The 26,567-nt window shown below is 33.8% G+C and overlaps 4 protein-coding genes across 5 annotated transcripts; 3 read left to right on the top strand and 1 right to left on the bottom strand.

The window, feature by feature from the left end:
• Nucleotides 1-45: 45 nt before the first annotated feature.
• On the top strand, nt 46-5,835 carry LOC114173934 (5-amino-6-(5-phospho-D-ribitylamino)uracil phosphatase, chloroplastic). The gene is made up of 11 exons (XM_028058625.1): nt 46-332; nt 440-559; nt 1,372-1,440; nt 1,572-1,676; nt 2,009-2,063; nt 3,636-3,709; nt 3,858-3,941; nt 4,028-4,168; nt 4,761-4,826; nt 5,260-5,369; nt 5,563-5,835. Exons 1-11 carry the CDS (start codon nt 231-233, stop codon nt 5,729-5,731), a joined length of 1,095 nt encoding a protein of 364 aa, XP_027914426.1. The 5' UTR covers nt 46-230; the 3' UTR covers nt 5,732-5,835.
• A 1,578-nt stretch (nt 5,836-7,413) lies between these two features.
• LOC114164330 (uroporphyrinogen decarboxylase) lies at nt 7,414-10,837 on the top strand. Its single transcript, XM_028048968.1, has 6 exons — nt 7,414-7,678; nt 8,059-8,180; nt 8,778-8,888; nt 8,999-9,187; nt 9,678-9,803; nt 10,197-10,837. The coding sequence occupies exons 1-6, from the start codon at nt 7,579-7,581 to the stop codon at nt 10,710-10,712; spliced, it is 1,164 nt and encodes a 387-aa protein (XP_027904769.1). The 5' UTR covers nt 7,414-7,578; the 3' UTR covers nt 10,713-10,837.
• A 3,414-nt stretch (nt 10,838-14,251) lies between these two features.
• Nucleotides 14,252-16,444, top strand: LOC114186700 (CBL-interacting protein kinase 2-like). Of its 2 annotated transcripts, XM_028074683.1 has the most exons (3): nt 14,331-14,359; nt 14,496-14,514; nt 14,727-16,444. In XM_028074683.1, the coding sequence occupies exon 3, from the start codon at nt 14,998-15,000 to the stop codon at nt 16,324-16,326; it is 1,329 nt and encodes a 442-aa protein (XP_027930484.1). In that variant the 5' UTR covers nt 14,331-14,359; nt 14,496-14,514; nt 14,727-14,997; the 3' UTR covers nt 16,327-16,444. The 2 variants fall into 2 exon arrangements, with proteins under 2 accessions (XP_027930478.1, XP_027930484.1); XM_028074677.1 differs by lacking the exon at nt 14,496-14,514 and having other exon boundaries at nt 14,252-14,359.
• A 1,511-nt stretch (nt 16,445-17,955) lies between these two features.
• LOC114186691 (protein NRT1/ PTR FAMILY 5.1) lies at nt 17,956-22,787 on the bottom strand. The gene is made up of 4 exons (XM_028074668.1): nt 22,568-22,787; nt 22,219-22,436; nt 20,683-21,239; nt 17,956-19,074 (listed from the first exon to the last, which is right to left on the bottom strand). Exons 1-4 carry the CDS (start codon nt 22,671-22,673, stop codon nt 18,192-18,194), a joined length of 1,764 nt encoding a protein of 587 aa, XP_027930469.1. The 5' UTR covers nt 22,674-22,787; the 3' UTR covers nt 17,956-18,191.
• Nucleotides 22,788-26,567: the final 3,780 nt, after the last annotated feature.

Raw genomic sequence — 26,567 nt, 5'->3', positions numbered from 1 at the left:
GAGCACGTGAGATGTCACGTGAGTAGAAAAGCAGGAAACAAAGGAAAATCCAGGAGGGTGCAAAATTGAGAGGCGGAAGGTGGCTTAGGATCAGAATTTAAAACATTAGGATTTGGATTGGGAACAGACACAAATCATATAAAGACTGAAACAAAACATCGTCGTCATCATCTTCTTCCCCTCTCTTCTGCTTCCGTAACATTAACGTTGCTGCCGTTTATCCCAAAACCATGGACTTCACCACTTTCGCAAATTCCATAGCTTCTACTCATGCAATTCCTCCAACACACCCTTATCGCCTTCAACCCTCTCCTTTTCCTCCCCACCTCACAGTATGCGATTTCCCCTCTCTCTCTCTGCTTCTCTCCACGTATATTCACGTATGTATTTACTGCTATTTTGTTTATGTGAGTTCTTATTTTTCTTTTGGAATTTTCAGAATTTAAAGCGTTCGGGTTTGGTTAAGAATCGGCTAATTGCTCGTTGCAGTTCTAAGTCCGATGAATTTGGCTCTGTGAATGGGCTGCAATTCACACCCAATAAGCTTTTCGTGGAGGAGGTATCGATTCTACTCATTTCATGTTAATTCTCAAGTGTTTTAAAAATCATCGTATCCATTTTTTTTCCTAATGTTCTACACCTAATCGAGATTCAGGGTTTTTCTTTTACGTCTGGCTAGCACTTCGAGCACCGGTTAAATAGTGTTTTATGTTTTTGGATATACGGTGTGTTTAAGGAGTTTATTTCGGCCTCTGAAAGTGGTTTTCCGTTCTTGAACTTAATTTATTAGGGTTCTCACTGAAGTTACAAAAAATGAGTTTATTAGGTTATTTGTAAAGCGTATGAATGAGCTCTTATTTGACAAGAGTATTGGAATAAGGGTTTATTTGAAAGAGGATATCTGCAACTTAATTGGTCTTATATTATGACATAAACACTTGTGCAAGAGTTTGAATGACCTTATTAACATAGCTTATGATGTCTGTAATGACTTAGAAAATATCGTACAGCGTATATAAAAACAATTTAATCCAATTTCCTCCGCGTCAGTTCTAACAACTTAAGCATAGTTGCTTATATGATAAGCACGTATTCAGTATGCCCTTGATGTTTACCTACGTGCCCAAGTACTCAATACTCACAAGCTCTTCTTCTGTAAGATTTATCCAACGAGTACTTAAATTGTTTACCAGAGCATGTTTGTTATGAAAAAGGTTATTGTTTTATAGCTACTTTTTATTTCGTTTTCATAGGGCAGGTCTTTTATATTTACACTTTTCATTTCCTGTCTATAGTACAAAATTTTGTTGGAACAGTGTGTTTATCAATTTAAAGTGATTGTAACTTTTCTAATTCGTTGTTTCCTTCCAGGCTATTGGAGCTGAATATGGGGAAGGCTTTGAGACTTTTAGGACGGATGGACCATTAAAAGTTGATGTGGTAAGAAATTTCTTGTCATCATAGAAATTTCTAGTTTCTCTTCAGATTTTACTTCCTTGCCTCTTTGTACTTATGTGATGCTAGTATAGTGTAATTTATGACTGAAGGTTGACAATTCTATTTGAAAATAGGACTATTTGAATGACAAATTGCAAGATGGCTTTCTTCACCGCATACGGTATGCAATGAAGCCAGATGAAGCTTATGGTCTAATTTTCTCTTGGGACAATGTGGTGGTAAGTACTTTTAGCTCAAGTTTGTATGTTTTATTATAATTTTTTCTTTTCTTCTCCTTTTCTGGGTTAGAATAAACGATTCTAGAACATTGTCTTTACTATAGTATTTTTTATCATGTTTTAAAGGGTTAAATAATGGTAGTTAGTTTATGAAATTTATTGCAATTACGCTGAAGATATGTATTTACTAATTTCTGGTTGGTAATTGCATGTGGGAATGACTGCTATGACCAAGTTTTGGGAAAAATAGTGCAGGACCTTACACTCACTTAATATCATGCAACCGGTTCATTTAAATCGATTCCCTGATAAATGCATGCACTTCATTTCAGGCTGGTACTCGAGCTGTAAAAAGGAAGGCGTGGGAGCAGCTGGCCTTTGAAGAAGGTATGTTAATTGTTATACTTCATTACTTTGGAGCTTTAGATGGGATAATCTTCAAAGATGCATGGTCTTTTAGACGGATGGTATAAAATAGAAACAAAAGGACACGTTCTCCATTAAATAATGGAGCAACTAATAAAAAAACTAATAAATAATCATTCCTTTCTTTAAGTTTAGATATTCAGTTGATATATATCTATTTGGGAACACAAATTAGTAGCAAGAAAAGGAAGATCTTTTAAATTAGAATTTTACATTATCAACTCATCAATTGTTGTTTATAATGTCTCCTCTTCATTATTGGTAGATGTTAATGGTTAGTGCGGAAGATTGTTGCAAAATTTTTTGAAAAACTGCTGTGGCATAACCGTCCCTGGCAGCCATTATTTTTAAATTACTTGAGTAACTACGAACTTTTTAAATAACAGAAACCTCTTGAATACCAAAATTTGCTTTAGTTTCCATGCTTCTGTTACACCAACAGTGTAACAAACACCGCTCACCTTTACCTCTTTTTGTGCAAAGAACTCCCACTCTTCTCCAACAATGTCTCCGGTGGTGCTCACTATTAACCTATTTTATTACTCTTCACCAACAGTCCCAGTGTTTTAAATCTCATATATTAGCCTGTACCATCCAACTGCAAAAATGCCATAGCAATATATGGTATATCGTGATAGTTGTTTTTTCTTTATTTAATTTTTGTATGGTTTATTTAATGTATACTACATACATACACACATACACACACACACACATAGATATATAAATAGAGAGAGAGAGAGAGAGAGAAAGAGAGAGGACAGGGATAGATTCTAAGAAATGATAAAATTTACTCAAAATTAAAAACATTGATATTTAATAATAAAAGATAGGAATAATAATGATATTCTATATCCAAGTCTTCTTTATCATTGTTACTATTATTACATCTATACATTTCGGCTTTCAAAATTAAAACCCCATAAGTAGCTCTCTAGAAGGACCCTAATGTCTCTGTTCATAGGGACTTTTTTGGAAGCAACACATAGTACCTTCCTTGCGCCACTTTAGCACACTCAACCTTATGCGTTGTTTTCTATGTACAACACCTATCTTCACTTTTCATTGAATGTTTAATATGTCTTGTATTTGAAATATGAATATCTTTTGAATTTTGTTTTACATGTATGTTTTGCTTTAGAGACCTATGACTTTTTATTTTAATTATGAACATGTCATGAATTCTGAGTATTTATATACATATAAATACTCACGTGGTTCTTTTACCTACACAATCTTTATGCTTTAGTCCCTATACTGAAAATGACTCATTTAGTCTTTTTGAAAAAATAGTTTTTAATTGGTTTTAGTCCCTGTTGTTTAGAATTAGGGTTTAGGGTTTTAAAATGAGTAGTTTCTAGGTTTATGGGCTAAAATGTAAAGATTGTGATGGTACAAGAACCAAATGAGTAATTAAACCTAAAGAACTCATAATAATAGTCATCCTACTATGGACTATCGCACCATAGCGTTTCTTGAATTGACTTCTGCATGCTATTGTCTGACATTGATAACTGTGATTATCATATGCAGGAAAGGATATTCCGGAAGAAGGTGAGATGCACAAATTAGTGTTTTATACAGGTGCTGATTATGTGTTGCGTAAGGTTAGTTTGCCTTTTTCTTGTGGTTTGTTGGTTTACACAGGCTTTCAATTATGAAGACATGCTTTCTTTAGAGATAGCATCATCATTAGAAGTCTAAAACATTGTTCTGAACATTTTTCTTCGCTGATTATCCTCCCTTCATTTGCAGTTTTTTGTATCAGATAATGCAGAGGAGGAGCTGAATAGGCTAAAGTTGAGGTTTTCTCAGATATATTATGATAATCTTCTCCGAGTAAGTTGCCTTGATTTATTCTAATGGCTTTTGTTGAGGATTCAGTGGGATAAAACCTGACATTTCTTGCTTGTAACTTTGTTCAGCTTGCCAAACCAATAGATGGCCTCGAAGACTGGTTGGAAGCAGTATATACAGCTCGCATCCCCTGTGCTGTGGTTTCAAGCCTTGATAGAAGAAATATGTTAGAGATTTTGGAGCGAATGGGGCTCAGCAAGTATTTCCAGGTTGGTTTTAAGAATAGTTTACAAGAAATCAATTTTTGCCTTGTTTCTCCAATTGAAAAAAATCAGTGGTATGCATAACTAATTTTGCTTGAAATATGGTTATACGGGAAGACTGCCAGGTCTTATTTCTCTCAGGCTGTCATGGACAATTATAAATACTGTGTAGCTTCATTTGCAGTTTGACTCATGGTCAATAGATTTTGAAAAATACTGTTCACACATTCTTTAATTAAGAAAACAAGCAGTTTGTTTTTGCTGCAATTCATGCTCTAGATCCATTACAGGGAGGACGAATGCTATTAAGGCACTATTATTGGGTAAAATCCATGTTGGTTACAATCCATATTGTTCCTTCACTTCTATGTTGTGGAACTTACGTGACTGTTACCCCCGATCATAGTGTTGTGCTAATGTTCCTCTTGAGGGAATTAGGGATACAAACCTTCATTTTGTGGGTAACCCCAATTTGATAACTTGGCCATTTATGGCTATATTTTGACCTATTTTATGTGGTAGATATAGTAAGTAATATTATGAATAACTCGACATGATTAAACTTTTCCACTTGCTGATTGTCTCATTTTATTTGCAGGCAATTGTGACAGAGGAGGATGGAATGGAGTCAATAGCTCATAGATTTCTGTCTGCTGCTGTCAAGGTACAGATTATCCATATGATTCAATTTTGATGAAATGATTCTGCCTTGAAACTATTACTATTCTATTACTACATATACTATGGTTTTTTAACATTTACTACATAGGTTGAGTGGTATTTTAGTTTTAAAAGGTTGAAACGTTGAGTGCCTTTGCTTTAATTTTGTGGGGTGATATCTTGTGTATTTTATTCTTTTTTTACATTAAGATCCTAAAATCATCTTAGTAGAACATGAAAAATTCTGGAATCATCGTTGCTAATTGTGTGCTCACGATAAATGCTAAAGGTCCAAAGTGCAAATAAATATGGGAATGTTTAGATGTAGCATTGCTATTATATTTAGGGTTTTTTAATATCCTGCAAGTCTTTCGTAAAATTCTCATTCTTATTACAATATTATGCTAGCTATTGACCTGTTTGCCTATTCCCTGCAGTTGGATCGTAAACCTTCCAAGTGTGTGGTTTTTGAAGATGATCCTAGAGGAGTAACTGCGGCGCACAACTGTACAATGATGGCTGTAGCATTAATTGGAGCTCATCCTGCGTGAGTAATTCACATTTATGCATAATAACATAGGATGTTGTACCAAAATAAGATTTGACGAAAGGTTTAAGAAATGCACATTTCCAATTTAGTGTTTTTCATATGCAAACAGTTATACTTTTCAGTAATTTAAATTTTCTGATGAAATTATTCGTTTAATATTTAGAAACTGATCGATGTTGAAAACCTGCAGGTATGATCTTGGGCAGGCTGATCTTACCGTTGGTAACTTCAGTGAACTTTCTGTGATCAACTTGCGAAGACTATTTGCCAACAGGGGTTCTTCATTTATGGACCTGCAGAAGCAGATCATAGAGAAAACTCCTCCCAAAAGGAAACTTACAATAGACACCATTTTTTAATACATTTTCCTCCTTTTGCTAAATTTCCTTGTAATTAAATAGTTATGAGCTCGTAATTTTTTTTATATCCAATAAAATTGCGATCAGTTCGATCTGATTTTTCACCCCCTATGTTTTATTTCAATTTCATTTTTGTTTTCACTTATTATCCTTTTCTTTTGGTATGTTTGGAATCAAGAACAAATGGTCACAACTTCCCTCAGCATAAGATTGAGAGGGGATTCAACTTAAAAGAAATTAGATACTTTGGCACTTAAATAATTTGGATTAGCCGCATCAAATCCTAGTTAAAAAAACAATTGTAGAAAGATAATGATGAAGCCAACAACAACCATTGTTGTTTCTTTCATATAAACCAAAGTTCCAATTTCATAAGTAAACTCATCAGCATTTTCTCTTCCAAACACGATTTTCCATCTTATAAAATCTCCCAAACTTTGCTCTGTTTTCAATAACCTATCTGCTTCTAAATTTTGTATAATATTACTAGTCCCTAAATACTTTTATCTAAATAACGGTTTGATGAATTTACTTATTAACAACAGCGCGAAAGTAAATTTAGTTGGTTTAAAAATAGAACTGGAAAGCAATTCAAAATAAATGAACTATAGCCGGCCCGTTTTGGCCTGCACAGCTCTTGGTTCATTAAAAAGGAGTTGGACCGGGCTACTTCACCATTGAAAAACGGGTTGAAATTGCAACTTATCCCACCATTTAAAAAGGCCCGTTTTTATATTTTTGTATAAAATTTACTTATATATACTTTAAATAAATATTTATAGTATATTTAATTATATAAATATTTTTTAGCTTAATTTATCAATTCACATATTTAATTGAATAAATTAAAATAATTATATTTGCATGTTAAATTGTATTATTGTAACTAATAATTGAAATTTAATTTATAAGTGTATTTAAATTATAATAATATTGTATATTTACATTTATATAATAATATAATATAGAAAAAAATAGTTTTTTTATTTAAAAAAATAAAAAAATAAATAAAAATAGTCTGTAGGCGGATTACTTCACTTTTGGTCTGTTAATTTGATGAGTTAGACATACCGAACTAAAATATGTTGATGAAATAAAGATTCTAGTATTTAAGTCTAATACTTTAATTATATTTAGGTCCAATATTTATCAAGAAAATTAAAGATATTGTTTTTATAAAAGTGCTCTTACGTGATTTTCAATCAACCTCCAACTTAAAAGTCCTAACTTTAATAAATAAAAAAATTATTGATTCATCGAACACCAATTAGCATACTCTATTTTTATATTCATCCCTTTTAGATACGATGTATAATTTTTTTTCTCCATTATTTTGCAATTGAAGTTTTCAAATTTTACAAAATCTTTAATTTTGTATACATTTACTTTTAATTCTTATCCAACTTAAGGATTAAAGTAATTAATTAAAGTATACACTAAATAAACATTTGCAAATTAAAAAATGAAACTAAAAGTTACATTTTTTTTCTAATACGAAAGTCGCCTATTATAAATTAAAGGAAAAGAAAAACAGAATTTATCCTTTGTTTGCTTTTATTTGGTTAGGTAATTGTACATGTGCTTATTTACATTTTATTACAAAGAAGTTTGATATAGCATAGGTGGAAGGGGAGTGTGTGTACTGTCAGAAAATTCCATGGAGAAGTTGGTGACATGGCAAAAGCGCAACAAATTGAGGATTGCAATTGGTGAATCAACTCTCCATTGCTGATCTCATTCATTTCCTTATCTTTCCTTTCTTCCCTAACCATATCACATCCTTCAAACTTCAATTTCTCTGACATACAACTTTTCAGCTCCACTTCACTCTGCAATTCAATTCAAAAATGTTGTGCGTCAACACCGCCTTCACTTCTTTCATACCCAGAAAACCAACTTGTGTTTTTCCCTCCAAATCAACCACCTCAATTTCCTGCACCCTCCAAGGTATTATCTTTATTACGATCCACTTATTAGGGTTTTTCATTTTCAGGGCATTTATTGTGCAATTTCATTGTTCTTCTCGACATTTTCAGCTTTCCACCAAGACCCAGATAACACATCGTTGACCTTTAACTTTTGCCCCCCATTTAAATGCTACCGATTTTTATTTATTTTTTTGTTATATTTTAATATCCCTGAACTCGTAGTTGAGGTTTTTTTATTCCTTCTATTTTGCTATGAACTAAATGTTATCGTTATTACTTTTTCAATTCCGTGCGAAAATGCAGTCGTCTCGTCGTTTCTGGTCAAAGCTCCAAACCCATTCTTGAACTTTGTTATCTGATTAATGGATTTTGTTTATGAGTTCTGGAAATCTTGTGCAGGAACCGTTGCTGAACCAAAATCTACAGCTGCTGCTGAACCGCTTTTGCTTAATGCAGTTCGTGGGGTAGAAGTTGAAAGACCACCGGTTTGGCTCATGAGGCAAGCAGGGAGGTACATGAAGGCAGGTTCATGCAGCTTTTTGTGATTTATGGCCTACGTAAAACTTAATTGAAGGTTTAGGGCATCCTAGTTTGGTATTTGGTGTCATAAATTTCTGTATATTGTGAAATTGTTTGTGCAGTGGTGTTATCTTGACTTTGAGAAAATTTGTACAAATTAACTTTTGTTTACACTAATTTAAGGTTGCCAGAAGCTGATTCATTTTTTCTTCTTATTTTTTTCTTGTAATAAGTACTTATGGATAAGTTTATCCAAACAAGCAGGTGTTAAAGGGTGTGTTTTTGTTAACTCTGTCACTTTTTAGTTACACGCCTCCTCTGAAACTAAACATAGCTAGCGGAGTGTCTACAGTTTCCAAAGTTTATCTCCATTTCAGAAATTTTCTGGACTTTTTTATGATGATCTTAGCCCAAGAATTTGTTTGAATTGTTTATGATCCATGGTTATCTGCTTCAATTGTAGATTTAAGTCCAACAACTATCATGATTTATGTTACTAAACCTAAAACTAGTTGGGTTCTTGTTCTTCATGAATTGAGTTTGGTGAGTATGTCTTCTTTACAGAAAATGAATCTAATTTGCCGATTTTTATTAACCAGAGTTACCAAACCATATGTGAGAAATATCCTTCATTCCGTGAAAGATCTGAAAATGTCGATCTTGTGGTGGAAATTTCCCTGCAACCATGGCATGTTTTCAAGCCCGATGGAGTAAGATAACACTCTGGCACTCATTAATATATCTATGTTATCACATTTTTAATGTATTGATTATGATTTTGTTGCCATTAATAATTTGCTGGGCACTGATTCTGTGACAGGTGATTTTATTCTCAGACATTCTTACCCCACTTTCTGGAATGAATATACCCTTTGATATTGTGAAGGGTAAGGGTCCTGTCATATTTGATCCTATTCACACAGATGCCCAGGTCAATCAAGTGAGAGAGTTTGTTCCTGAAGAGTCAGTTCCATACGTTGGTGAAGCACTGACAATATTGAGGAAAGAGGTCTGACTGGTCCTATGTTCCGTTGCATTTCTGCTTTTGTTCGTTTTACACCCCACTTCCTTTTTATAGCTGAAGCATGCATGTTTTGTCCAATACCAGAAGACAGGAAATTCTGTATATTTATGTGATTAAAAAGGAATTCTCTGTATTTTAAGAATGTTAATTGGTTGGGGGCTGTAATAGCATGGAATGATGGAGAAGAGGTGATTAGGCATACGTCACGTGGTACTAGGGGGAACATATAATATTGAAAACTCAGAATTATATATTTTATTGAACTGTAAACCTTGCTGGTGGTATTAATATACTGGGTTAATCTTCATTTCCCGTTTGTATTATAAAGTTGTTTTATGTAGTAGTAGAGAATGGAGCTTCATGGAGACCCAAATATCTTGTTATTGTTGCTTTATCATTATTCTGTGTCCTATTGATGTATTATGCTCTAATGTTTTCCCATATCATTCAATGAATGCTGAACTGTTGATTGCAGGTGAATGATACAGCTGCAGTTCTTGGTTTTGTGGGGGCACCGTTTACTCTGGCATCATATGTGGTTGAAGGTGGTTCATCTAAAAACTTCTCAAAAATAAAAAGATTAGCTTTCTCTGAATCCAAGGTAATCTTCAGCCATCTTCCCTTATCATTCAAGCTCACTAAAGTTGTTGCCCATGGAAACTCACTCACATTCTTATGTTTTAAATCGTTTTCTTTTTCAGCATTTTGTATCCTGAGATATACTGATCAATCCAGATAATCAGCAAATCCTTAAGTTGGTCATTAGTTAGAAAATTAGTTCTGGTTGAAATGGAAAGAAGTTAGCACGGTTCATGTTACCATATCTGTTTAGGTTTTTCTTCTACTCTATTTTGTGTGTGCATTTCCAAAATGAAATTTGTTCATTACGATTAGAAATCAGTTCTTAATACCAGCTAAGAGGGTAATTAATCGATAATAAAATTTGCACTATTTCTTTATCTCGTTTCACTATAAAACTGTGATTTCTCCACAGATCCTGCACGCTTTACTGCAAAAGTTTACAACGTCAATGGCAAGATACATTCAATACCAAGCTGATAATGGAGCTCAAGCTGTTCAGATCTTTGATTCATGGGCAACAGAGCTTAGTCCAGTGGATTTTGAAGAATTCAGTTTGCCTTACTTGAAGCAGATTATTGATACTGTGAAGAAAAGCCATCCAAATCTCCCCTTAATCCTGTATGCTAGTGGATCTGGGGGCTTGCTTGAAAGACTAGCCTTGACAGGGGTGGATGTAATTAGCTTGGATTGGACAGTGGATATGGCTGATGGTAGGAGGCGACTGGGACCAAATATAGCTGTCCAGGGAAATGTGGACCCTGGTGTTCTTTTTGGTTCCAAAGATTTCATCACTGATAGGATAAATGATACTGTGAAAAAAGCAGGTAGAGGGAAACATATCTTGAATCTTGGTCATGGAATTAAAGTAGGTACGCCTGAGGAGAATGTTGCACATTTTTTTGAGGTTGCCAAATCAGTCCGATACTAACCAGCCAACTATGATTAATTATTTTTATTTATCTTTTGTTTCTCTTCACTATGTCTGTTTGATTTTGATTCTCTAGTGCATTTTTTCAGAATAATTACATATCTGTCATCTAATTATGAATAGAAGCCAGGGACATGAACAATAATGTATGTACATTGCTTATACTTCACAGAGTTAGCATATCACAACACGAACAAAATAACATTTAAATAAATAAAAGCTATCAGTTAATCCATTAAATTGTTTTAGTTCAAAAAGTACTGTATCCTCTTAAAGCATTTGATTGTTGTCCAAAGTAGTTCAATTGGACCATCTAAACATGCCCAATGTGAGAATTAAAGGCTGGTTCGGTTCCAAGCAAATAAGTTGAACTCTGGTTCATGGATTTGCATAACCAAGTAAAGATTCTGCATCCTACTGTTTTACATAATTCTATCAATCAATTTGTAAATGAATAAGTATTTTGAAAGTGTTGTAGCTCCATGCCAACCAATAGGGAGCAGCATGTGGTGCAAACTAAGCACATATTGAGCCTCACATTGGTGTCTGGGTCCTTCAAGGAATTTGGGCTTGGTTTTCTTAAATTGAATCTAACAGTGTAAGTGTTGAACACTACACAAATAATGAGAAGATTTCATCTTTGGTAATGTTGATGGCTTGCTGATGCAATTATATAAGTGAACTGTAAAATGTTTCAAAAGCCCAGAGTACGTCAACGTGATCTTGGGTAGGAATACGTTGTGTTGTGTTGTATCAAACACCGTTGTTCCATTATGAGATTGAGGTGAAGATGCTCACACTTTAATTTTAGTGGTTCACTTTTAAGGTAAAAGTCTCAGGATTAAATTGGTGATGCCGACTAATTTAATTCATACCAAACATTCAAAACTACCTTTAATACATTGCAAGGTCCCATTAACTAGCTAAAATATTAACTTCATCAATAAATATATTGAAAAACCCTGATAACCAGCTGAAAATAAACCTCATGTGCAGTGCTAAGTGCTGATATTAACAGCTGCTTGGGAGATTGTTTGAAATACATCGTTTTTTTTTTTTAAATTTGTTTTCCAACCTTCAGTGTAGATTTTGAAAGCAAATTTGCCATTAAGAAAAGTTTTATTTTTCCAAATTAAATTATACATGAAATATCAACACAAATCAATTGCACGAAAATCATTCCATAATATGGTTTCTTAGGTTTAGCATTTCAATACTAGAAATATTTTTCAAAATACATGTGAGAAAAAAAAGGATCTAATAATGTTTTTTAGTTTTAAAAACTTAAAATACCTTTTGGAAACTAAAATCAAGGCCTTGATCTCTATCATAAGCGTACAAATCTATAATTGCATTTGAGAGCTTTAAAAGCTTATCCTTTAGAAAAAAAAAAAAACTTGGTTCCTAATCGAAAAGCTTTCGGAAACACGTTTTATTACTTTTTGTTATGAGAAAATTGATATACTTCCAAACATGATGGGCATATGAGCTAAACTAAAAGGTTTCCCATGAGTGAAACTTGTAAATACTTTATGTAAACCAATGCTTATGATATGTATAAAATGAGACTTAGGTTATTACATGTCACATGAAATGTCTTATACATGGATCTTAGATCATGTGATTTAATCTAAAATGGTTCGAGAACACCTTTTTAATGAAATGATAATAATGTCTAATTCGACAATATTGATCACATTTTTGAAAATGTTTTCCTTTATGGAGAAATATATTAATTGAAAAATACCTCAACAATGACGAGAATTATTTCTCGTAAATTCATTATTTATTATATATGTTTAATAATATTTTCGCACTTTTCTTCTCGAAGGAGATTATCGTGGCATTTTCATTGAGTGTGTTAGATACATGATAGTAAAATATATCCGTTTTGCAAGTCACGGAAACAAAAGGATATAACCTATTTAGAAATCTTAAAAAAATTTGAATAACTCATGTTGTCTATCCACAAATATCTTATATTAATGGGGATTGGGTAGGTTGATGCACTTTTTTCATGGGTGCAAACTTGTTGGATTGGCGTTTTTATTAATTGAAAAGGTACTAAAAGCAAAGAAGTGAAAGAATTAAGCTACCAACATTGAAGAGAAATACACACATACGTGGTCTTTAAGTTATGTAATAACTGATACAACGTAATATGATACCATAAATCAAATAAAGTGATAACCGATAAGGCACCAAATCCAGATCAGATACATGTAAGCACTGGTCCCACTTTACCTTCAACTACACCAAAAATTCAAAACCAAAGAAAACAACTCAACCATATTAATGACACCTTAAATCAGACACTGAAATTTTGAATTTATAATAAAGTCTCTAGTGTATATTTTTATATATAAATATCGTATCATAGCTCAAACAAATACAGATATAATCATAAAAACTGTTTATGTTTTAAAACTAGGCGTTTCCCTGTACCTATAAAAATTCAAAACTGGGGTAGTTTGTGTTTGTTTCCCTCTGTGGCCAAACAGAAGCGTACAAATTTGTTTTTTCCTGAAATAGTTGTTGTGTATGTTTTTGCTTATGTTATCTAGGGTGTGCTTGAAACACAACACGAGTGTGATGTTTCATTAGTAAAAATTAAGAAATTGGTGAACTTTTTCTGAATTTGCTGAAGGCTTTGAGGAAGCAGAAAGAGTTTGGATTACGACAATCCAGGTTTTGATTACTTTTTTCTTTTTTCAAATGATTGATTTGTATACATTAGTAAACAAAAGGAAGTTATTATTCTAAAAATATTTTTAAAAGAGTTATTTTTTTCACAACCAATTATTTGCTTTTGACTTAATAGTTATAACGGATGATGATTTACTTTAATCCTCAGATTAAAAAAATTAAAGATAAAAAAAATTTCTCTTTCATCATGTAATCTGTTATTGTTTACTTTATTTGTCTGGAGATTTGGTTTGGTTTATTTATGTAGGCAGAGTTATTCTACGAAGTTAATAATGTTACTAAATTACTTGATTGATATAGAAAAATAATAAAACTGATGCATAATTAAAAATGAAGAAAGGGAAATAAAATAATAAAATAACAGAATTAATACATAATGGTAATAGGAATTTAGAGTTTGCTACTGGAGATTGAGAAAGTGATTAGGTAATATACTTAGAAAAATAATAGGATTGAGAATTATGCTACTGTGCTATTTTTGTATTAAGAATTAAGAGTTAGTTTTTGTTTTAGTCAAAAGAGTTAGTAAGAATTAAGGATTAGGTAGTTTGTTATATGTTAGTATAATGATTTTAAGGAAACACTATGAGGTCAACAAAATGTCTGTTGTACAGAATCAAAGGAAAAATGAATTGCGTTTTATAACACATCAGAATATGTTGGAAAATTATTAATAGCAGGAAATAACTGATATAAGGTTATTTGAATGTAAATAATAATTTTGATCTAAATACTGGATAAAAAATATAATAAAAAAAAATGAAGAAGAAAAAAACGTAGGCATTTTTGAATGAGAAAGAGGAAAAGACAGTGAAATATGACGCGGAATAAACGCAAAGTGAAAGAAAGTGAAGAAAGTGGTTTATATATACCAAGCTAACTTGTTCACTCCAATTCCATTATGCTTTTTCCCTCTCTAACGTCCCATCTTCCTTCAAACGGTAACACCTTCTTCTGCTTCTTCTTCTCTTACTCTGTTCTTCACAACCTTTCTGTTATCTTCTTAGGTTTGTCAATGTCGTAATTCAACTCAATTCTCCTAAACTTTTTTTTTCTTATTCTTTGATTGGTTGATAGATCGAGGGAAAGTGACAAGGTTCGTTTGGTTATGCCTTTCTTTTTGGTTGTTGGTTGCAGAGGATTATGTGGTTGAGTCCACGCCTTGTGAATGATCATGTTTTGATTTTTGTGATGTCTTTTATTGTTTCAGTCAATTGCTTTCTATTTTAATTCTACTTCGTATATTGTTTGCGTTGGGACCTTTATGTATGTGCTTTTTTTTTAACTGTTTTTGTTTCTCATTCTCAGGGAGAGTATTTGAATTGAGCCCCTTCTCTGAAGCCATTTTTGGTCACGTTTCGCGCGTTTTTTGGTGGCTTCTCGAGGAGGTTGAAGGACTCAGGTGAGAGAGTGGTGCATTTATCGTGTTGGTAATACGCTCTAGAATTGGTGCTGGTGGTTTTTTTTTTCAAGGTTAGACAAATCGGAGAGAGAGAGAGAGAGAGAGAGAGAGAGATAAGGTTCCTCACTTAGAAAACCAGGGTGCTTTATTTTTGTGTCTGAGGGTTTGTGCTTGAAAATGGGGAAAAGAGGGAATGTGTTGATGCAGAAGTATGAAATTGGGAAACTATTAGGGCAAGGAAACTTTGCAAAGGTTTACCATGCAAGGGACCTCAAGACTGGGGAGAGTGTAGCCGTTAAGGTGATTGAAAAGGAGAAAATTTTAAAAATTGGGTTGGTGGATCAAATAAAGCGAGAGATATCTATCATGAAACGGATTAAACACCCCAATGTTTTGCAATTGTATGAGGTCTTGGCCACCAAGACCAAGATTTACTTCATCATGGAATATGCCAAAGGGGGCGAACTTTTTAACAGGGTGGCTAAAGGTAGATTCAGTGAGGCTAGGACAAGGAAGTACTTTCAACAATTGGTCAGTGCAGTTGATTTTTGCCATAGCAAGGGCGTTTATCACAGGGATTTGAAGCCAGAGAACTTGCTTTTGGATGAGAATGGTGTTTTGAAGGTAGCGGATTTTGGGTTGAGTGCATTTGTTGAATCGCATCGTCAAGACAACATGTTGCATACAGTTTGTGGAACTCCTGCATATGTGGCGCCTGAGGTTGTAAGTAGAAAGGGCTATGATGGAGCAAAATCTGATGTATGGTCTTGTGGAGTGATCTTATTTGTTCTTTTGTCTGGTCATTTGCCATTCTATGATTTGAATCTCATGTCACTGTATAGGAAAATAGGCAGGGCGGAATACAAATGTCCAAACTGGTTTTCAATTGAAGTGCGCAGATTGTTAGGGAAAATCCTTGACCCCAACCCAGATACCAGGATATCCATGGCAAAAGTTATGGAAAATTCCTGGTTCAGAGGATTCAAACCCAAGTCCGGTGAAGAGAAAAGACAGTCTGCAAATATGGATTTAGTTAATTCTGATCAAGTTTTCGGTTTGTGCGAGAATACAAGCACTGCTTCTGTTGAGGCAGTTCAAGAATTGGTTGCACCTGCACATTTAAATGCTTTTGACATAATTTCTCTGTCTTCAGGGCTAGACTTGTCTGGCCTATTTGCTAACATCGGTGAACAGGAAGATATCAAATTTACGTTCATGAGCTCTTCCTCATCTATCATGTCTACAGTGGAAGATATTGCTCGCATTTTGAGGATGCTCATCATTAAGAAGGATGGAGGGTTGCTGAAATTGGAGAGATCCGAGGCTGGTAGAAAAGAATCGCTTTCCATTGATGTTGAAATATTTGAAGTCGCTCCATCTTTCCATTTGATTGAGATGAAATCCGGCGGTGATACATTAGAATTCCAGAAGATATTGAAGGAAGATTTAAGACCAGCTCTCAAAGATATTGTTGGTGTTTGGCAAGACGAGCATTACTTGCAGTAACAGGGTTGTACTCCTTAAAAGATTCATTGACTTTTCAAGCTATGAATTAGTTACAGTTACGACAATGTTACCGTGGTAATTGAAATGTTCATATTCATACTCTACAATAAATATGGTTTTGGTTGAGAATGTTTGCTGAATTGTGAGATGCCATTACATCATACCTTTGCTAGAAATAGTTTTTTTGTTTTCGCACCAATATGTGAATTCGAACTTAAGTTGTAATGGTTTCCAAAGGCTATGGTTGTTTAGTATGCAACTGCTGTAAGAAACTCCATGCCTAGAATGTATATATTTCAGTCACAGTACTAATACAAAGAAGAAAATAAATGAAGCTTATTTGGTTGTTTTGTAATCAAGGTTGTTTGTTGCTGTCATACATAAACATATTTATATATTCTTCTAGATTTTGCTTAGGTATGTATGACTAATAGTAAAATCACTTTGCCGTCCATATCATTTGGGGAAACTTCCACTATTTTGCTAACAGGTCACTGCACACAGTGGTAGCTAAAGTAAATACAATTTGATCAGTAAATTTTGTGCTTTGTATCAAAAGAAATAATTTTTTTCCTTGATTGTTTATTGTATCACTTATTTCTTTTGAGTATGGATAACATGGTAGAATGAGAAAAATAAATATGTTAAATGTTTTCACATAACCATATATATGCTTGTATTTCATAAGAAAAGAAAAGAAAATCTTGACTGATGATTTTTCATCTACAACTATTAGCTACCAGCTCCCTATTTTACTCTAAAGGATGCGTGGTGTACTGTAATCTTTCGCAACCCCTTTTTTCAAGTTAGGCTATAGCTTTTTAAGGTTGAAGTTTTATCACAGCTTACCTGAAACTCAAGCTTTAATTATGAACACTATTTACTTATCAGTAGTTTTCTAGGAAGAACCTAACTCTTATAATAGAGTAAAGTTTACCCCACACTTTCAGCTATGTTAAGCAATGGATCTGAGTGGTTATTTCTTACCTTTTAGTAAAGATGTTATGCTGTTCATTGTTGTGTTATGGGTCCTGACTCTTTTGGTTACGAAACAGTTAGTGGGGACATTTCACCCCCAGTTTTCTTTCCCATATAAAAAAGGGCATAAAATAATATTTATAGTGTCCTCACCTCACTTTAAACTTTGTATAGTTTTGAATTGATAAATTTTCAGGTATCTTAAGGTTAGAATTATAAGGCTGAAAACAAAGTATAGAGTTCTGTCAAAATATTTTTCTAGCTTAAAATTTTTAAACTTTCATGGAAATCTCAGAACTCAAGTTACACATGTCTAGTTTTTGCGATGGTCCTAGGAAAAATGGATTCCCTCTTTCCACGTTAATAGCAAAGCAACCACTTGATTGCTCATACTATTTACCCGTGTTAGCTGATTCCAACGCTAAACTACGCACAGGCTTCATTGCTGAGTCTCTGTATTAGGTTTAGATCGTATCATTGTGAAGGACTTGAATATTTTCATCACCAAATCAACAGAATTTGTAAAAAATGTAATCCAACGCGTTCTTCGTAATAGATACATTTCGTTGGTATATATAGTGATAAACATTGCATTTTCACTTGAAATTCCATCAGCAAAAGCTGAAACAGAAAATGCTAACATCACGAACATTTTACAATATAGCACACATGGTGTGGTGAATACTGAGATATTAGTTTATACATTCATAAATTCTACACAAACTCGTGTATCTGAATTTATTGGGCTCTAACTTCACTTTCAGGTGGAGCCAATTAAATTCAAAATAACAATCATTCATCAGTTTGTGGTAGAATCTCAAGTAAATTTAAGCTTCATATCACACTACCTGTTATTTGTGGTGGCCTACAACACTAATAGCTAGTTTTCACACTTGTAAACTAAGAGAGGCGTCCAAAGTTGGGTTCCCCTCCATTTGAACACAAAGGCCCTCTTTGACCCTTATTGATTCCCTCTTATAAATGTATCTACTCGAAACCCAAAGAAAAACCACCAAATTGATACTTGACAGGACCAACAAAAACCCATAATAGTAGTCCAAGTGAGAATCATTCAAGTTGTCCCCTATCCAGCTCTTTTTGTCACCCCTTCCTGATATTTTATCAACCATTGTCACCAAAAAGCTGTTCAAGAAGTTCCCAACACCGATCCCACTAGTGAAGAATGTCGTTCCTAGGCTCTGCATGTCTTCAGGGGATTGATCATAGAAGAATTCTAGTAACCCAATGGCATTAAACACGTCTGCTATCCCTATTAACACATACTGAGGCATCAGCCAAAATATACTCATCGGGACAATATCTTTAGGACCAGCTACGTGGTTTGCACTGATAACATGCATTCTTCTAACTTCTACTACGTAAGCAATTGCAATGGCTATGATCTGGATTGAAAATCCAATCCCTAGCCTCTGAAGCAATGTGATTCCTCTGGGGTGACCAGTTTTCTGGCGCATAAACGGCACGAAAAACTGGTCGTACATTGGCACTGAGAGAAGCATGGAAAGTGTCACAAAGCTTCCAAGAGAGGCCGAGGGAATTTTAAAATTAGGTCCAAGGTTTCTGTCCAAAGTGGTTCCTTGTTTCACAAAAAGAGTGTTGATTTGTGCCCAAATGGTGCTTGGAATCAGTGTCACGAGCCATACAAGGGCCATACCAAAGATAAGTTTAGAACCTTCTACTTGGGTTACTGTCAGCGGTACCCTTTTGGAACCAGCACTGCCTTCTTTAATAGCAGCTTTGTCCAGAAACCTGCACAAACAAGTTTTCAGTTTCTAACAAAATTGGTACAAGTAAAAGATATTGCCTTTATGTGGCAGTGGAATGTTCCAACATGATTCAATCTTTTGCTGATGAATGTGTCTTATGTGTCTCTCTATGCACCAAGAATGCAAATGGGGACTATATCGTGTTTTTCATGCAATATGTGATAGCTATTGTTTGTAGTAACCTGCAACAGTGGTCACAATATGGTTGAAAGATAGGGACTATGAAAGAAGGACTCAAAGAAGATAGTGAGAACTGTGCACATGGAAGAAATTGTATGCCTCACTATTTTGCCTCAAAGAGTGGGTTCTCTGGTTAAGCACAAAAGTTGTATTGAATGAATGAGACTCCTTTGGACTTTGACTGCCTCAGAGCCAAGAGATTGAAACGGGGAACATGGAATCAGTAGACATGGCCCATTTTCTAGATTCTCTTTCAAATTGATGAGTTGGACAATGATGGAAAATGCCATTCCTAGATGCTTCCAAGTTTACTAGATCAGCTATTAATACACAATAATCTTTAAAACATAGAAATTGTTATGTGACCAGGAAAACTGGTTTCCATGTATATCTATTTTTAGATGTGTATTTATGAAAAAACAAAGTGGAAGGTAAAAGATAAATAATCATATACAAAAAAAATTTCCCCACTTTGCACCTTCCTCGTTTCTTTTGATCGTTAACTTTTTTATAAATATTTTTTCTAGTCTCTTTGTTTTATTTTCTTATCACACGTTTCATCCTCTGTATAACCTGAAGATAAATGATATGTTGATGTCAATTTTTTTTTCATACTCTATCCCTACAAAAATTACACTAAAAACATAAAACTATTTTTTACCATAAAAGAAAAAAAAAATACAAAGTAGAGTCTAAATCAAATATAATATCAAAGACATTATAGGATTGGAAAAAAGTTGAATTGATGAATTCATGTTTTTTGAATCCTATAATTTCTCTTTACTTTCTGTAAATAAAAGTGTATTTTTTTTTCAATCTCGTTCTTATATTTTTATTTTATTATTATTTTTATGAAGTGTTATAAAGAGAGATTTACAGTCTCGGGTGTTTTATACATAACTTGACTCGCAGATCAGGATCTATCAGATCCAAATTTTCTCAATTATGCTCGATATTTTCACACGAAGAACCCGGAAGTTTTACATGTGAAGTTGATAAACGTTGAAGTGCTTTGGAAGCTCTCTTAAGAAGGTATTTATTAGGGAAAAAAAAACAAATCTTTAAATATTTCATCTAATCTTCCATCTATATATTAATATATCTGAGAGTTAAAGAGAAGTTACTTTCAGATGCACCATTGCTTCCACGTCATTCATATGTCCTTACAAAGGCAAGAATGACACATGGCACTCCAAAACTATAAACAATATCATATGAAACATCTTACCCTATGTCACTTATTATTATATTGCCATTTTTCAGTTTCATTTATTTATTTCTGTCTGAAGATATGGACTAACCTTGAGTTTCTACCAAGCATTATGCATTTTAGAGGGCGTAACGTAAAATGAATAATTCTAACACTGGTTTTTTTAACTGAGACCAGATATGTTGAGATATATGTGCTGACCTGAGTGTGGGAGTGTGATAAACCTGACGTTTTCCGGTACTAACATAATGGTGGAGGTTGTGCTCATAGAGATCAGAGGGGTTAACAGGGAGTTGAAGTTTTCTATTCCTGAATGCTGCAATGGGGACACGAACGAGGTCCCTAGCAGGAGCATTGGTTGTTCTTACTTTGTGGCGATATATCGGTGTGCCTATATAGAATATAAGCAATGAAAGCATGAGACCAGCAGTGGGGATACCATAACCGAGTCCCCATCCCAAGTTCTCTTGAATGTATACCAATCCCAGACTCGCAATCAAAGCACCCAAGAATGAAGTGAACATCCACCAGTTGAAGAACGAGGCCTTAAGCTCTTTCTCGTTGGGGTTGAAGTCATCAAACTGGTCGGCACCGAAGGTTGAGATGTTGGGTTTTGTTCCGCCTGCTCCAATTGCCATTGTGTAAAGGGCTGTGTAGAAAAACGCAATCTGTGAGGTTGAAGCCTTGTTGCATATGCCATTGCTGCACGTTGGTCTCAGCCTCTTCAGTGACACTGCTACTGTCAGAAGTGTCATACCCTGTCATCAAATAATGCAACTTCTAAGTAAAGGAAGAAAATTTGGTGCTGTCTTTTGGGCTCAGAAACATGGTTTCAAGTTTTAACCTACACTGCATGCACATCTCTGCATCAAATCATACAACAACATCATTCTAAAATCACCATTTAGAATAATTTGTCAATGGCTTACAGTATTCTTTCATTACCAATCACTTGCAATATAATTTCTAATCCCATTTTTATAAACTGACGGTGCACATTAATTCATTTATGGAGAAAATTTTTCACTCTTAGATATTAGATATGTCAGGTTTTACATAAGGGTTCTTAAGGCGATGAGTTTATGGGTCTTGATTCTTATATAGTGTTCTATTTTCTCATTTTTCATCAATGTAAGACTTACACTTGAATTCTTAACAAGATCATTCTTAACGAGTTTTATGTAATCTTATACTATTTTTTAATAAATCTTAATTAGCAATAACGAATATATTATTTACTATCGCCTCGTAAGTATTAATTTGAAATAAGAAAAACCATGCTATATATATTGAAAAAAGGTCATTTTTTGTAGGTAACATTTTATATAAGCCTCTATTATTTTTTTTCCTCTTTTAAAAATTAAACTAAAAAAATAAAAAAGAGAGAATATTGCCAAAAATATATGTAATGCTTCATTATACACATCTCACATTGAAAACGAAAAAACATATAAATTAATTAATTAATTAAAATTTAGAATTGGAAATAATTTTTTCTTGACAAATCAACCACAGAAAGGAGGCCACATATGGGTTCATAGGTGGGGCTATTTTTGAATCATAAATAATAATCTTGTCCTATCTATGACAGTTAACAATCATATACATTGCCCCCACAAGTGCAAATGATAGAATGGAAGTATTTGGTGGATGAGGTAAACTCACAAAAAGGTATACAAAAAGTAATTAAAAAATTGATTAAAAGAGTGATTTGAAAGAAATTGGAATAGAAGTTACCAAGACATAAATGAGAGATGAGAGTGTGAAAGTCCAGAAACGACCCAAGTAAGAATCTGCGATGCAAGCTCCAAGAATTGGCGTTATCCACACAGATCCTGACCAGTTATTCACATTCCTCACTGATGAAACTGTGTCTTCATGAAGTTGGCTTGTAAGATAATTCACCAAGTTCGAAGCCACTCCATAAAACGCCATCCTTTCAAATGCTTCATACCCTGAATTCAGAATAACCATACCATATCATCATCATATACAGAAACATGATATATCTGCATAATGCAACGAATACGATAAGAAGAATTAAGAAAAGTTGAAGGGTATGAAAAAAGGCATTGATTGTTCTGACCAACAAGAAAAGCACAAGCCTTCCATTTGCCGGTTTTGGATGAGAGTGCAGGGTGGCCACGAAAATCAACAGTGGCATCTTGGGTATAATCTGCATTGGCTTCCATTGATGATGATGATAAGAGATATATTACATAAACAAATAAGCAAGAAATAAGAGATGTATAGAGAAAGTTAGTGATGTATCAAGGAGAGCAATAAATGGAGAAAGAGATCGGTGCTAGAAAAAACGGGAGTAGCTGCTATCTCTATATATATACTGCGGAATAGCTTTATTATCCATCACGGCATCTTTATATTTATTTTTTATTTTCTTTCTAACCATGCTTTTAAAACCCAAATACATTTCAAGTTTCATTGTTACATGGGCTTCTACTGGTATTAACACAATTATTTTAACAATTAAAAATTCATTAAAAGTTAAAATTCAAGATAAATTTATAAGTTTTTAATGTTTCACATAACCTAAATAATATATATGAATATCATATTTAAATTAAAATTTCAATAATGTATATCAATATAATTAATAATAAAAATAATAAATATTATTAGAATTTTTCATATTACTTAATATTTTTCTTGTAAATTTATAACAAAAATTTATAAAAAAAATATATTTTTTTAATTTTTTTTAAATATTTTAATTAATAGATGATATAGATAATTATTTCTTATAAAATTTATAAATATTTTTTGCAAAAAATATTTTATACAAAATATTTTTGTAAAAAATTTAATAATAACTTTTTACAATTTTTTATACCAAAATTTGTGAATATTTTTTATGAAAAAATTTTAAAACAAAATTGACAAAAACTAATATTTTTTAATAATGAAAAATATTAATGTTTCAAGTAATTCTTTAAAATTGAAATTAAATAATTTTTTGTTTGGTCGTATTTTACTAATTTGACTGATTTAATATTGGATTTGTGTATCATTACTTTCCTACCATAACGCAACCAGATAAAGACCTGTTCCTGGTTGAGATAGTTCGTTCGATTTTAACGTATTGTCTCAATCTTGATAAGCATATATTAGTTAATATAAATTAATATATAATTATACATATAATATTTCTATATATTATAAAGAATATTATGTATTGAAAGGATAATAGTTCTCAAAAAAGTGTGTTACATTTTTTTCTATACCACATATAATAAAATAATAATAATAATAATAATAATAATAATAATAATAATAATAGTTGAACTATAATTTAATTTATTAATTTAATTTAAAAATAAAATATATGATCCATATACCATTTATTACATCTCATTACTATTTCAAACTACACCTAAAAAACCATCATGTATGTAATATATAAATCACAAATTACTTATGATATTGTGATATATATATATATATATATATATATATATATATATATATATATATATATATATATATATATATTTCAAATTCCACCATTGTCCTTACGATATGATCTGTTTCCATACCATCAATTGAGTTTATAATAGCATCTGGGAGTTGATCGCGATATCCTTTCTCACAGATATTTTCGGCAACTCAATTAAGTCAGACTCCGGTCCTTTCTCCCCACTAGCCGACCCTGCCCCACTGGCCAACTTAGAATCATTAACACAATTTAAGTAACAAACAGATACTTTCAATATCTATAATCGGATGCACCCGAATTATAAACTCTAACTAAGCCCTTAGTGGGCAACTTATCAACAAACTTCATTAAGATCTCCACCATCGGTCCCCATATCCTTGTACCGAGAAGGGGTACCCGTCCAGCTAAATGGGAATTTTGTACTCCCATCTGCGTTCAAGAAATAAGGCTTGCCTTCTTCCTTCACCACAACTTTGAAGTACCCATCCTTAAAGTGCTTGAAAGATTGGGAAAATGCGTCCAGTCTGCTGATACTAGGACGACTTATCAGAGACAGCCAAGTAGTCGGCTAGCGGGGTCTGGTGTCATAGAAGTACAGGAAAGCGTAAGGAGAAGACTCCAGGTATAGAGATTGGCACAAGATGCGGAAGGCTTGGAAGTAAGCCCAACTATTCGGGTGCAACTGTGTAGGTGCCACGTTCAGCGCACGCAACACACCTATAGTGAAATCATCTAACGGTAGCCGCACATGTAGCTAAGAAAAGTGACACATGTACATGTAGAAGAAATTCTCCGTAGCCCCCTCCTGCCCGTGACACACACGGTCAATAGCGCTAACCCTCTCCAGGGAAACGATATCCCCGCTTACACCCTTTGAGATGACAGGCGTACAGTTCAACCAGGAGTTCAATAAGCAAGACCACCGGAATAAAGATGATTGATTGCGGACATCGGCAGCCACACACCCATAACCGCCTTTGGCCGGCCAGTCACTCTCGGCCAATTCCTCAGGGGATCTTCTCGGACCTCCCTCACCGTTTCCATGGGGAACCCACTTACCATACCTCCAGAACTGGTACCCTCTTCATCAACTTGCCTACCTCTACTCCCCTCCGACCTATACTCTCACTACTAGATGTGGACAACGACACGCTATCACTACTAGACATACATTTTCTCGTGTTTCCAGAAAGATGTCGGCTGAAATTGAGAAGTAGTCGGACAGGAAAATGCACACAAGACCTCTGAATACCAAACTCTCGCAAATTAACCAAGTAAACCCTCATTTGTTTTGAAATTCATATTTATAGGCCAGAATCCCAAACGGCGAAAACCCCTTCCTGCCAAAACAACAACTCATACCAATCGACACCATCATTACAAGAGACGTGACTCTTAAAAACGACGACACCAGAACTTCCTGATTTGACCCCTGACACCCATTCACATACCTTCAAACGGTTACCACTTTTTAGCCTTAACATTGTTCATCACACTTAAAGGCTAAGGGACTGGTGTATCACACCTAGCCGGTTTCGCTAGCATATCAACACATATTACCCTTGACCGACACCTATGTCGGTCAAGGCTGGGGGACTGGTGTACCACACCAAGCCAACTTAACAAAATAATGATAAAACGATCACCATACTAAAGCATTCAAGTAACCGGCCTAGGCTGGCCTAACCGGCCAAAACTGGTAACCTAGACGTCTAGAGGAACAACCTGCCTAAGACAGCACATGAGCAACACAAACCGCCAAGGAAAGTAGTCGGTTTAGGCCGACAACCTCAATATACTCAGTAAAATTGAAGCCCCCCGTGTTCAATAGGTCCTAAGGGCCTGGGTTAGGGCCTAGGCCCACTTACAACCCAAGCTAGAGCCCAAGCCAAGGCCCGACCCATGGGATAACCAGACATAATTAATGCTCTATAAATACACATGGACCCCAGTTATTAAAGGTACGCATTCATTAATCACAGATTTGACCTTTTGAGAGTTTTGACTCACTTGAGCTTTGGAGTCCCTTATGCAGGTAATTCCTCCTGGGTCCAAACCGACATGTACCAATCGGAAAGAGACCAACTGAGGAGATAACGGACTACATGGGTAAGGTGACGCTTGTGCCTAACTTATCTGTTTGTTCTCTGCAGGAACAATATATATATATATATATATATATATATATATATATATATATATATATATATATCACATAAATCAATTTAAATTTAAGTATATTTATTCACACGTTACCTAAATAACTAATTATCACTTTAGAAAAAAAAGATATTCCACTTAAAAAGTGAATGTTTCATATTCTTTCTCTTTCTCGTTGAATGTTATTCACCTTTGAGAAGAGATAACTGTCTTGTCGTAGTTTTTTCTTGTAAAAAATGAAGTTTTGACAAAATTCACAATATTGATCCAAAACCCAAAATTATCAATTATAACTCTTTCATTAAGTTTAAAACATAAAAATAAGTTTATTCTTCGATCAAATTAGTAAGCATACTCACGAAAACAAAGTGTAATTATTCCACATTTAAAACAAACCAAAATTATCACTAAGTCATATAATATAATTAATTATGTAACCCATACAAATCAACTTGACCATGTAAACTCAATT

Source organism: Vigna unguiculata, chromosome 1 (assembly GCF_004118075.2).
Source record: "Vigna unguiculata cultivar IT97K-499-35 chromosome 1, ASM411807v1, whole genome shotgun sequence".
NCBI classification, from domain to species: Eukaryota; Viridiplantae; Streptophyta; class Magnoliopsida; order Fabales; family Fabaceae; genus Vigna; species Vigna unguiculata.
The sequence above is the reverse complement of the archived record's forward strand: the minus strand, read 5'-3'. Positions and strand labels throughout refer to the sequence as shown.

What these genes read in the sequence shown, in the direction of transcription:
- LOC114186691 (XM_028074668.1), bottom strand. Translation starts at nt 22,673, where the DNA reads ATGGAAGCCAATGCAGATTATACCCAAGATGCCACTGTTGATTTTCGT. An exon ending in CATCTCTCATTTATGTCTTG is followed by an intron (nt 21,240 to 22,218) that starts GTAACTTCTATT and finishes ATTTGATGACAG; the next exon opens with GGTATGACACTTCTGACAGT. An exon ending in TATCACACTCCCACACTCAG is followed by an intron (nt 19,075 to 20,682) that starts GTCAGCACATAT and finishes TTGTTTGTGCAG; the next exon opens with GTTTCTGGACAAAGCTGCTA.
- LOC114186700 (XM_028074677.1), top strand. Translation starts at nt 14,998, where the DNA reads ATGGGGAAAAGAGGGAATGTGTTGATGCAGAAGTATGAAATTGGGAAA.
- LOC114173934 (XM_028058625.1), top strand. Translation starts at nt 231, where the DNA reads ATGGACTTCACCACTTTCGCAAATTCCATAGCTTCTACTCATGCAATT. An exon ending in TCTCTTGGGACAATGTGGTG is followed by an intron (nt 1,677 to 2,008) that starts GTAAGTACTTTT and finishes ACTTCATTTCAG; the next exon opens with GCTGGTACTCGAGCTGTAAA. An exon ending in GGCTCAGCAAGTATTTCCAG is followed by an intron (nt 4,169 to 4,760) that starts GTTGGTTTTAAG and finishes TTTTATTTGCAG; the next exon opens with GCAATTGTGACAGAGGAGGA.
- LOC114164330 (XM_028048968.1), top strand. Translation starts at nt 7,579, where the DNA reads ATGTTGTGCGTCAACACCGCCTTCACTTCTTTCATACCCAGAAAACCA. An exon ending in AATTTCCTGCACCCTCCAAG is followed by an intron (nt 7,679 to 8,058) that starts GTATTATCTTTA and finishes AATCTTGTGCAG; the next exon opens with GAACCGTTGCTGAACCAAAA. An exon ending in TAGCTTTCTCTGAATCCAAG is followed by an intron (nt 9,804 to 10,196) that starts GTAATCTTCAGC and finishes ATTTCTCCACAG; the next exon opens with ATCCTGCACGCTTTACTGCA.